General features: G+C 46.2%; 1 protein-coding gene across 3 annotated transcripts in view; it reads right to left on the bottom strand.

Annotated features, from left to right (window-relative positions):
- The window catches only part of TTC39B (tetratricopeptide repeat domain 39B), an 80,110-nt gene extending 69,034 nt beyond the window's left edge, over window positions 1-11,076 (bottom strand). Inside the window, exon 1 of one of the 3 annotated variants that reach the window (XM_052776638.1) lies at window positions 10,949-11,076. In XM_052776638.1, the coding sequence (XP_052632598.1) occupies window positions 10,949-10,996 (48 nt within the window). In that variant the 5' untranslated portion in view covers window positions 10,997-11,076. Of the gene's footprint in view, window positions 1-649; window positions 846-918; window positions 940-10,948 lie in introns of those variants that run through there. The other 2 variants (XM_052776637.1, XM_052776640.1) reach the window with 2 other exon arrangements.
- Window positions 11,077-12,968: the final 1,892 nt, after the last annotated feature.

Raw genomic sequence — 12,968 nt, 5'->3', positions numbered from 1 at the left:
ATTTCCTTTAAGAGAAGGTCTTGCTGCGATAACAGTAATTCCAACAACCTTATTTACGATAATGTTGTTCTCATTACGGAACTTGAAAGTCTCTATGGATCTCCTCATCCACCAGCAGTACTAGCTGCAATAACAAAACAGCAGAGCTTTAGAAGCCAACGTTATCTACAGTTGGAAGTGTCTGTAATACAGGATTAAAGCAATGACTTTTGTCCAGAGCACAGCTTGTTCCCCAGTGCAAGACAGACACACGCCACCTTCCATCTCTCCTGGAAACAATCAGATGTTTTTCATTAATAGAAAAGCATCCTCTTAAGGACACAGCAACTTAACTTCATTACTAGCATAAAATTAACTAATTATTAGCTGATTTATACCTGTGTTCTAGAGAGTTTGTTGTCTTTCCACCAGAAAGAAAGCAAGACAGACAAACACCTAACACAGAAATATAGTGTCACATTCAGACCAAGTGTCACATTAAATTACACTAAGCAGAATCAGATCTTGACTTAACGAGGGAGTAAGCTAATGTGTTAGTTCTTCCTAGGCTACTTACAGGCAAACACAAACAGAACACATTCTCATCTGAAGTTATAAGGGTAACCCTTACAAAAAAAAAAAAAAAAAAAAAATCACAAGTAGCACGCACCTTCAAATTTCATTAACATGAAGTAAGAGTTAACCTATTAATGTCCCCCTTAAGCTTCGTTATCGTGTCAAGTGTCTATGGCTTTCCTTCTTCAGCCAAGACTCTCCCTGCTTTAATTCTTTGTCCAGTCTATCCCCACGCAGAGTGTGCTATTTCCTCAGGCATTGCAGGACAGCTGCAGGATCCAGAAGGGAGACAGCGAACGGACTACAGAGGTGCACTGAAAGCGGCATGCACTTCCCCATATAGAAGCTGTAACATTTACTTACGCGTTGAAGCTTGTCAGAAAGGTGCGGCTCCCACACACACACAGGCACACTCCCCGTACAGCTTACTGATATCATGAGGAATTTATAGCCTTTGGAGGTTCTAGCTGGAGCGTAGTAACACAGACAGAGTAAATACACAGTTGTTACCAGATTTGTCACTGCTTCTGCCCAAAGGGTCACTTTACCACAAATGTAAGGTTACAGCATGTCAGTGCCTCTAGGCAACTGCTCATGCACACACACGCTCGCTGCTCCTCCTCCTCCTGAGAGGGTCACAGCCCTCTTCTGGTGCTTCGCATTGCATACTCACAGGCAATCAGGGCACCAACTCCTTTACACCAAGCCCACGCTGCAGCAGGTGTCCGCCGGGTGCACTGGCCGTCGTGACTCACGCCGTGCAAAAGGAAATCCCACATGACCACACGGTCCAATCCAAAGCACTAAACCTCTGCACACCACTTCCTTCCGTCAGCACCCAGGGACACAAAACCAGAAAAGCCGAACTCATTACACAAGGTGTAGGGTACTTCTTTTAACTACGAAAGGAGAAGTATCAGCCAGACAATTATTCCAGGCTGCCAGGGAACTATTTATGTCACAACTGATCTCTGCCCGTTGCTGATATCTGTATCCATTTTCACTACAGCCCACGGTCATTATATACTAGAAAGTTTTTATTAATTTGTGGAGGCTGTTGCAAAATTTTTTTGAAATCTCACTTGTGACTTTTTAATCTCTTCTTCAGACCATATAAAAAAACACTTACCAAGGGGCACAGTTTCAAAGTAAGAAAGATACAATTTAGGCCGATTTCCGCAACTATTAAAACTCAAGTTCACTAGTTTCCAGAACTCACTCACGTAATCTAAAGGGACCAACTGCTACTGTAAGGTATGATCTACACAGATACAAAACTCGTAAGAAGTTTACCTTCCCAGCATAAAACTGCATGCTCTATTGCCCCTACAGCACAGACCAAAGCTAAAGCAAACACGGAAGACCAAACACAAAGCTTTGTGTTTGACTTCAGTCAAGGACAAGAGGAGCGCACTTCAGAGACAACTTGAGAAGGCAAGCCCTGTATCCTGGGTTGCCATCAAAAGATATAACCTCAGCCTCTCCTTCTTGCACTTCACCTGTCCTTATAACAGCAGAGGACTTCCACAAACACAAAGCAACTCACACCAGGAAAGTCACGTGGGTTTAAAAAACAAAACAAAACAAAACCAACCCAAAACATTAACAAAGCTGGAAAAGTTAGCTCTTTCAGGGGTGTCAGGTGAGTTCCCTTCTGTGCTCCACCAAAGGGACACGCATGCACAAACATTGACCGGAATTCAAGGCAACTGCACAAATCCCATTGGCCAAGGGGGGCTGCTTTTTGTAGATAAACTAGCTAAAATAGACCGTAAACTACATCCCATGGTTACAACTCTTAAACCATTCAGAGAAAGCACACAAGTCCCTTCCTACTACCCAATCTCTAGTCCTTGTCCCTGTGCTCTGTTTTCACTCCTCCTTCAGTTGTGCCAGTGCAGTTACCTTTTATGACACACCTGTAAGCTGAACAACTTAGTTGATTCAGCATGAAACCCCAAAACCAAGGCACCACAGACACAGAGCTGTACGGTCTCTCCAGTAACTACTTGCCTACTTTCCCTCAGAGACACAAACATCCTCCTCCTCACTCAGGCACATCGCTACTTAAAGTTACAAGCTCACTTTTTGACTACTCCAATGTACAAACTCATGACAAGCGCTTATTCAGAAAGCAGTTAGAAGTAGTCCTCCACGGGGGAACTCTGAACTGTGGAAGAGGAGAATAAACACAGAGTATGACTTCCAGGAAGATCCTCCTCCCTGGGATCTGATTTGTGACATTGGCGTGACTCTATACTTGTTTCCAGTTCACAAAAAAGTACAACGTTGGGACAACTTGCAATTCCATCACACCTCCACTCCGAACATATCACTTAACTCACATGGAAGATAAAAATTCCACCATTCAAATAAGCAAAATGGACTTCCAAACAGCTCACCATATTTTCTTTTTTTTTCACTTGGACCTTAACACTCATTTGGTGTTCACTTACTGACAAATGTGTTTGCTCTGAAACTTAACTACACAACTTTTCCCATCCCTTCTGCTCAGCATGACTTGAATTTACATAGTTCACATTTAGCAGAAGTCGCCACACTTTGGCAAAGTGTCCATCTTCTGGAAGTGACTGGCCACGAGCTACCCCATATATTCCAATGAGAGAGGGAGCTATAGCCATATATAGCTCTTTAATTCAAATTACATTAAAAGACGCAAACACTGAGCTGCTGCTGCTGAATCTCTCTTTCCCAAGGTTTTAAAAGAGACTTTGCTTAAGCTCAGTAGAACGCAGCTTAACAGAGCCAGCTACTTCAGTAGTGTCAAGCAGCAGTACACAGGCAGGTATGTTTAACTGGATTTTCCAGAGTTGCGCATGTTCTTCATGCTAAGATTCTCCATCTGGACAAGGCACAGATTTAGATATTCTTTAGTACTACGTTTAAACCACTGAATCTTACCTTAAAGTTCTTCCTCTGATCCAAGTCACACACTTAAATTCAGCTAAACTTCTTTGTCTCCAAAGTTTAGTTCCTACGCTTTTTACACTTCCCTTGACAAAGAAAGTAACATGATTAATATACGATGAAGATGTAAGGACATAATAATTAGATAAAAATGGCATGCCCCCAACCCTCGCTCACCCTCAATGCAGTAAATGGGAATACTTTTCAAAGTATTTTTCTTGCTGGCAAGGCCCTAACAAACTGTACTTCATATTCAGTTATGCTACAGTTTATTAAAAAAGAAGTCAAGCAGCACTTAAGCTTCACATGACATACTATGACTCTCTTCAAAGTCATTATTTATAACTGTTTTCATGACAAATTATTGTCTCCCCAAATGAAAGTGGGAAAGTTTTGCAGAGAACATGGAATAGTTCTCGTTTTTACATGTTTCTTCAGCACCTTCTAGCCAGGTGAGCTACAAGAATCCTAAAGATCTGCATAAGCTTGCCTCATCTAAAAAGCCTCTTTACCAAAGCCACTACTAGTAATTCTACATCTCTGCAGTATTTTCAGCAGCAAGTTCAGTTTTTGCCACAGGACCTCAGAGTAACCATTTAACAGTGAATTACTATTCATACTTCTTTTAAAAAAATGAAAATATTAAATGAAAAAACTAGTTTCCTGCAGCCCTGGAAGCTTCCTAAGTTTGCAGAAAAGAAAACCAAAAAGTGACAGAGAGAGCAAGTTCAGCTAGCTGCCCCACTGGATTGGGTATCAACAGTCCTAAGGGAAAGAACCCAGATAAAACATCCTCTTCCTAGTCCATTATTTCTTGGTGAAAATAAAAGCCAGTGTGACATATTGAACCTTTATAATCATACATCCCTCAACTAAAGCTAATAGGAATACTTCTTTCTTTTGGCCACCTAATACTAGTTACAGCCAAGTATTACTACTCACCTACTAAACCGTGCACTTCTTAGAACAACTAGTACTGCCAATAGGTGCCAGACACAGAAATTTCTGTCTTCAGAAACAGATTTCCTTCAAACCTCCTCTCTGTTTTGATGACAGACTGTCCTTGCACATCCTCCAATAACAGGATTTCTGGAGAGCAAGAGTGTGCGTGATGCTCACTCCTGGGGACAAGAAGAAATCAAGGCAGTGCTGCACACCCAGCCACTGGCTTGTGAAGCTCATTTACTACTCTGTTGCACAGTGAATGCATAAGAGAAGTGGAATAAAAACATGATCCACTCACCACATCATAACAAAAGATATCACTGCTAGTAAGGTCTGAGGTATTAGATTAGCCTTATTATGTGGTAACAGCATTGCTTCCTTACTCTGGAATAAGACAACAGGCAAGTCTTCACTTGCTTGATAAGAAAAATCTTGCTTTTAGCACCTGGTGTTTGGGCATCAGTCCACACGTCTGTGATACCTACTTACCACTGACTTAACTGAAATGTTATTTGAACCCAAGAGGGCTTAGAATAGAAGAAGAAATTTTTAGCACTCACACACAAATTCTCACAGTTCTGACCACCTAAGCAGACACTTGACCACCTACGGCGCAAAGGTCTTGGACATGTCCAGGATCTAACCGGAACACACACCAACAGCAGCACAGAGCCACCTCTGAAAGCTGATTCTCCCTCAATTCTTCAGTTGCACAATTTTGCTCTCTTTTCAACGTGATCCACCATTTCTGCTCCCTCAAGTATAATTGTTTCTATTAATCCGGAAGAAATAGCACGTGTGAAAATCACTGCTTACCAGATGGATGTGGTCTGTCAGACTGTATTCCTGCCAGCCTGTTGCCAGCAGCTATGATCTTACCTCCACCTTCTGTGCTGGTGCCACACAGAAGGAAAAAGCCCGATTGCTTATTTGAAACTTTCCTTGCTATTCCAAGTCCTTTTGGTTAGGTAAACTATAGGAGACTTACTTAACAAGACAGGAGCCATAAGCTCATACATGCCTATCACCCACTCATATGTTGAGTCACCCTGGCCCATGCCGCTATGTAACACATGGTCTGCCAAGAAATTAAGTTCCTTTTCTCTTTCAACATGCAACCTCTTCGCCAAGACAGGGGCCCAACAAGAACCTCTGTCCAAGCCAAGTCATTGACCGCTAGCAGTTCCAACAAGACCATCAGGTCTAGAGGTTTCTCCAAGCATATTGGCACTAAAACGTCAACAAAGGAAAAAAACATACATTTGCAGAACCAAACGTGATTCCACAAAGTCATAATTCTCACACAGATTTACTGGAACTACAAGAAACAATCTATCCCCCTTTAAGTTTACATATGAAGTAGAACTGTCTTTCCATATAGTGGATGGCAAGCTTTTAGCTACAATTACCAAGACAGCTGTACCCATAGGGACAGTAACTTCACTGCTCAAAGTAAAGGCTTCAATAAAAGCTGTTAGATGCTGCTTTCCACAACAGAATAGAAAGAAAAACCAAAACCTTAAGAAAAAAGCTGATTCTTTCTTTTTGTTCTACTTTTCCATCTATATACAAAATAAATATCACCACCACACCCCTCGCACAAAAAAAAAAAAAAAACCAAACCACACAGAAAAGGGAAGTAAAGGCAAATTACAACAGACAAAAAAAATTCACTGCATAGGTACTTAGCTCTCCCAGAAGTTTATGTCAGCTCTGCCTCCACAAGAGGCATCTGGTGCTTTCTGCACTAACCCCACCTTTTCCCCCTATCCCCTCTATCTTTTATCCCTCACTCTGGGGAGGAATGGCACACTAATTAACCAAAGTGAACATTAAATTAAAAAGTTTAATTGGAACACGTTGCATACACTTCCTTCTCCCCTCCACGAAACAAAGACTTATGCCACACTTTTTTTTTTTAATCTACCTGGCTTTCGAATTCAGTCACAGTCAACCAAGGGGCTCAAACAGATGAATGAAGCAAGCTCTAGGGAGCCAAACAAGAAATGGAAAAACGTGAACAATAAAAATTAGCCATCTCAGAACAATATAGGTAATATAAAATTGGAGTACACATCCCTACCTTGAATAGGTGGTCACAAGGAAAAATAATACCTCTCAACAGGTACACCCACAGGTAAAACGAAGTTTTATTTGAAATAAGGAACCTCAGAATGTTGGAAGCAGAGACAGCAACCTAATTTTATTTAATAAAGAAGAAATTACTACTCATGCTTAGTTTTCCCGTGGTCCTATTCTCACCCGTGCTACTGGAATAGCTTGCCCCTCATCTTAGATGTAGATGTGCTTTGACAGTAGGAGAGGCCAAAACAGGAACAGGAAAAAACAGATGAGCTACGTGTCAAAGCACAAGCCTTTGGAATAAGCTGACAGAAGGAGTTCAAATTTTACATTCTTCAGTTGAGCAAGATCTACTTCTCAAAGACACAAAACCATACAAATCAAGTTAGGATGTTTTAAATACAGTCATCCTTCATGAGAGAAAGTGCCCTCACTACCCCTTCCCAACTCCATATTCCCAACATACTCTTCACTTTTTAAGGTGAAAAAGACACCATTGTGGCTTGTTTCCAGCTTCTCAAAGTCTCTGGGGGAGTGCAGCTCCCACTGTTTCTCACCACTGAGACTCTTCTTCCAGGCTGCAATTAACCAAACAAAACTGGTGGAGAGTCCTCAGTGTAAACAGGAGAGAGAGAACAGCCAGTGCTGCACAGTTCTGTAATTTATTCTAAAGCACATTATTGTATTAAGCTACTGGTGGAAAGAAGCACACCACTAGCAAGTTCTCTGATCATAAATGCAGAAGCTGCTGCAGCAGTGGATGAAAAGCTTGAGTACTTAGAGAACTAACCAGTACTACACAGCTTTGGAGTTAAAGACGATGCTGGTTTCATTTTGAAATTAGCTCTGAAGATAAACCATCCAGCCTGATAAAGCCAGCCTATACAGTGTTTGTCCCTGCTTGGGCAGTTCAAGAGAGTACAGCATGCATCATCAGACCTTCATTACTCAAATTTTCCTTAATAGTTTAGTTTAGAGCTGAGGCACAGATTAACTGAATTGGCCAAGCTGTCCTTAATACAAGCCTTAGAGTTAACCACAGCAAGGGCACCAAATCACTTTCAGATCTTTGCATAATCCTTAGTCTGGCTGACTGAGGCTGAACAAGGCATTTTTTTAGCATCTAGATACTTCTTGATCATGATCCTTTCTGTCTGGCTGTAACTCTCATATGCACAAAGGCCAAGGTTCAGTTTGGGTTTTTTTTAATGGATAGGGAATCCCCAAGTAACCAATTAAGCTGGCTTTAAGACTTTGAAAAACCAGGGCAGCACAGAGTGAACTTAATGTGAAGCAGATCTGGCCCACTATTTTAAGTAATCTTATACAGTGGAGGGGGGGGGGGAAGAAGGCTTAAAGTTTTGCTTGAAGACTCTGCAGTGGCTGGGAGTGCTGTTTTGCCTTAAAGTTAAGCATATCTGTCCTAGATTTGCAACCTGTTCCAAAAGAATACTAGTGTGAGTACTTTTAGTAGATGAATTCCATGTCATATAGTTGTTCAAGTGCCAATGGCATATTGCATTCTGAGTTCACAACTGGGCACACCACAGGTGGGCAGTTTCACTCGCGTAGCATCCAGGACACTGCTTCTTATTAGAGGATGACCACACGCATTCTAACACTCAGGAAGCAACACTGCACAGGAAAATCCTGAGTTTAATAACCATTTGTTTTCCCAGATGAGCATACCCATACTCTCATTAATACAGCCTCTTAGGCTTAGGCCTCCAGTTCCTGTTGGTGGTTTGTTTTTTTTTTTGAAAAAACAAAACACTGGACTACTACACTTACATGGGGGGGGGGGGGGAGACTTATTTACACTGCATAGCAATTCCTCACCATGCCCACTGGAAAGCCACAGCTGCACAACGAGGCATAAATTGGCAAAAAAATTAAATATAGATAAACACGGTATCTGCTACTTCCTTGAGCTGCAAGAAGCATAAGGAAAACCACAGACTTTATTAATCAGGGACTACAGCAGGGGGCAGCTACATGCTACCTTAAGTTTGGACTTTAGAAGCAGGGATCTTGCTGGTCAATGTCCTGTTAAGTAGGAAATAACTTCAAGGTTTAGTTTAACATATCTTTCTTCAAAGCTTCAGGGATGAAGAAGTATTCACAAGTCCCTGCAAAGCAAAATTATATGCTAAAAGCTATGTTTATATAGTACTAAGCATATATGTTTAAATCAGGAAGCAGAGTTCCCATCTGCCACGTTCCATGTAAACAACATTATTTAGATGCATCCAGGTCTTAAGAACAAAGCTAATAGAGTAACGTTCCCCAACTTCAGTTTCCCAACATCATAACCGTTGCAATCACTTTAAAAAAAAGCCAAAGCCACTTAAAAACACACTATCTTGTGCATGAAGTGCTGAAATCACATGTAGCTTATTAGTAAAAAGATTGTGGTGAACCTGTAGGCAAAGGCAGCCTGCAGCTCTCTAGACAACTTCTGTTACAGAAGCAGCAACTTTCCCCAAGACCAAGCTACTGTCTGCCCTCTCTTCCTGAGCTCTGGCATCTCACCAGGAAAAATCCAAGCACTTGCTCCATTACCAATTCTGGTGTGTTTCAGACTGCAGAAAATCAAGCGCAAGTCTCTGCAAAGAGCACGAGGTCCTTGAGCTCCTCTGGAGAAAACTTGGCACTTTTTGCAGGCTATTGCTCAAACACAGCCTGTTCCAGGTGCTTTTATGCCTACCTTTCAATTGTTTGCATGGCAGCTTCTTTTCCTCTAACAAAGCATGGACACTTAACAGCAATCTCGGTGAAGAACATTCTTGCCTAGTGTTCAGGAAGGGCAGCTGGGCTACAACTAAGTTGCTGAAAACCTGCTTCAACAATTGTGAATTCCAACTACTTGGTTACTGAGAGCAGCAAGAGTTTGTTAATGACTTGTTCTCACTGGTACTACTCCTTATATCAGAAACAAAACTCAGCTCCACAGAGAGCACTCTATGATTTTGCAGTGATTCACTCCAGCATACAATGAGATTTAAGTATTTCACATCCTCTTCACATTATGCCTCCATGCTATAACTTTAGGAAGTAGCAACTTTTATAGCACGTGCTGAAATACAGACTAGTATATATCCCCACCTTCCAACCGAGAAAAAGAACAAGCGAGTTTTTATCATCTCCTCCAAGAACGGCTTCTGCAACTGCCAAATACAAAACACGAGGATTCAACCGAACTACACAGAGCATACCAAGTCCTACGTACACATTTGTCAGTCGCCCTGCTGTATGGAACACTGCCTCACCTCAGAAACAGGGCACTGGTCACATGCCTGGTTTCAAAATTCACCCTAGCAAGGTTTTATAACAAAACAAAACAAAAAAGCTATTATGTAATCATATGATTCATAAGTTTTCTTCGGCAAAGTTTGGCCAGAGGCACGCCTTACAAATCTTTTTGAAGAAGCTGCTGAATGTACACAACGCTGAAATAGTTCATTTTCGACTACAGTCAGAAATCAAGTCAATATCCCCACACCTGCAACCGACCGTGTTTAAAAGCACCCTCCAGTTAAAACCGCCTCAGTTCCACAGTACCCTTCTCAAAAAGCTTACCTAGGAGATCCCTTATTATCTCCAGCTTCCCGAGAGGTGCTGTCAACGAATTCCGCTATTGCGTTTTTCTGGACCGAGGGGACACAAAGCACAGCTGAAAGTTGAGGTGATCGGTTTAAGGGACTTGCCTTTGGGCCGCTTAACGGACCTTCAGCAAAACAACAGGCAAACTATAGACTCCAGTCCACAAGGCATCTTCCTTACATCAACTACAGCTCTGCCCGACACAAAAGCTGCCCAGCCCGCCCGTGGCAGACCCCACAAAAGAGGAACCGCGGCCTCCCAGACCACTCGGGCGGTGACGCTTGCCGTGCCACCCGTCCCCGCCGCCCCGCAGCACCGACTTCCAGGGGCGCGGCGGGGAGCGGCGCTGCCTGCCCGCCCGCCGGAGACGCGCGGCAGAGGCGCGGCGGTCGCACCTGCCCGCCGCCACGGGGAGGAAGGCGCACCGGAGAGGCGGCGCGGCAAACTCGCACGGAGCAGCGCGGCGCTGGGGTTACGGGGGGGGGGGGGGGGGGGGGGGGGAAGAGATTGAGAGGCGCGAAAAAAACAAAACAAAAAAAAAGAACAGAACAATAAAAACAAAGGCGGAAGGGGCTGCCCGCGGCCCCGCCGCCGGGACAACTTTCCCCAACTCCCAGCGGCAACTCGCCCCGCCGGCGGCCAGGCCTGCCCCGGGAGGAGGCGGCCGCCCGGATGGCCGCCCGCCCGGCCCCAGCGCGACGGCAGGCGGCGGCGCGGGGCAGGTGGGCGACCGGGATGCCGGCGGAGCGGAGCTCCCGCCGCCGCGCCGGCAGGGGACGACCGACCGCCGCCCGCACGCACGCCCGGAGCCCTCCCGCCGCCTCCCGCCGGTTACCTCCTCGCCGCCGCCGCTCTCCTCCGTGCCGTTTCCTACGCTCGCCATGTTCCCGCTCCGCTGCCCGCCGCGCCGGGATGACTGCTGCTGCTGCGGCGGCCGCCGCGCCCCGTCCCGCTCCGCTCCGCTCCGCTCCCCACCGCCCGGCGGCGGTCCCCGCCTCCCGCACTTCCCGGCCGCCCCCGCTCGACCCCCGGCCCCGCCGCCTCCCGCCTCGTCCCCGCGGGGCCGCGCTCGCCACCTCCTCCCCGCCCCGGCCGCCCCACAACTCCGGTGGCCGCGCCCCCTCATTTGCATGGCAGGCCCGGCCCCGCCCCGCCGGCCGCGCCCCGTCGCTGGCGCGGCGCCCCGGCCGCCCCTCGGCGGTCAGCGCCCGGCCGCCCGGGCTGCCTCACGGCCGGGGCGGCGTAGAGGTGCCCCTGACACCGTCCCGGCCTCTCACATCGGTCATTGGGGGATGAAGGTGGCCGGCTCGACCTTCGGGGCAAGCGGAGCGTCGTCGCCGACGCGTGCTGAGGCCTCCGTCCTCCGCGAGGCCGCCCTTCCTCCCGCCGCCCCAGGCCCGGGCACCCCGCGGCTTGCGGCCCCCGCCGCCGCACCCGGCGACACCGGCCGAACTACGGTGAAGGTCCCTTTAGTCGTTCCTGCGGTCCCCTGGGTTGCCTGAACGGTGCCCGGCGCACCTTAACCGGTACCGCCGGGCTGGTGTTTCTGCGCCCTGTACCACCGGCTGCCTCGCCGACTGACTGGCAGACGGGCCTGGCCGGCGGCTGCTGTGGAGGAGGAGGAGGAGGAGGAGGAGGGAGAGGGTGGGCTGTGCGGCTGTGTTTGCTCTGGAGTTTGCTCGAAGGGACCTCGGGCGGCCCTGCGTGCAAGCGGACACCCGCAGTGAGTCCGTCGTCGTCGGTCTGCTCCGGGTATTCACTACCTGGAGTCCAGGAGAAACTTGCACCTACAGTCCTTCAGCACCCTGTGGAAGAGCTGCTTCATCGCCATGCTGACCGCCCCCTGAGAAGCAAGTTTGCAAAGCAGCCAGCTCTCCGAGGGGGACTGTTAGATTCCCCCACCCTGCCTTATCTGGTTGTTAGTTCGCAGTACCGTAATGCTCTTCGCTAAAAATATACCGATTTCCACTTCTCCCTATTCTGCCAGCTAAGGTCAAGTTCTACTAAAAAGTAGGTAGCGTAATGCCTGTCTCCGCTTCCTACAGGTTACTTCTCTGTCACAGCCCGTGTTAAAAAATACACCTAGTTTTGATACACTAACTTTGATCAGAACCAGAGACAGATGAAGAGAGAAAGAGAACTGTGAACACTTCAGCTAACCAGGAGGTAGATAACAGTCTAAGAGCTTTTTGCAAGATTGGGGATTCCAGTCTAGAGGTAAGTAAGGTCCTTCAGTCTAAGGAGAGGCAGAAGTACAGGCTTTCAGCGTAGGCTAGCAACTTAAATGTCCCCATTAGTCTTTCACAGACGGTACTGCTGTATCCGCTCTATTTTTACCCAGCCAAGCTAAGTAAAAGGGGGAGGGCAACCTAACTTGTGTATGTTCATCTGTCCTGCAAGATTCCACTCTTCTCAGTTGAGGTGTCACAGACGTGCCGTTCTGCCGCACTCCAGTCCCACTTGAGTACGTTTCTTCACTGGCAACTCGTTGGAAGATACTCCGGTGATAGTAATATACTTCTCCAGGACTGATCTGAAGCACATGGAACACACCAGCAGTGCCAATGCAGTAGACAGGCCCATACAGGCTTTGTATTTGACTCAGCACAATCAAGTCTGCCCACACAGCTCCACCTGAAACTTATGTTACCATTACATCAGAATTTTACACTGTTCACAAGAATTATACAAGTTATCATCCTCATGAATACATGACTCCCTATTTTTCAGCTCCACAGGCAATCCTTTTGAGATGTCTTTTTGCTTGGAGCAGCAGACTACACCCATTTCAAAAACAGTTTTTAACCAGTATTGTTCTCTAACAGAATACTATGGGGTACCTAGTATATGCGTAG

The sequence above is a fragment of the Harpia harpyja genome, chromosome Z (genome assembly GCF_026419915.1).
Source record: "Harpia harpyja isolate bHarHar1 chromosome Z, bHarHar1 primary haplotype, whole genome shotgun sequence".
NCBI classification, from domain to species: domain Eukaryota; kingdom Metazoa; phylum Chordata; class Aves; order Accipitriformes; family Accipitridae; genus Harpia; species Harpia harpyja.
This window is presented reverse-complemented; position numbering and strand designations above follow the sequence as displayed.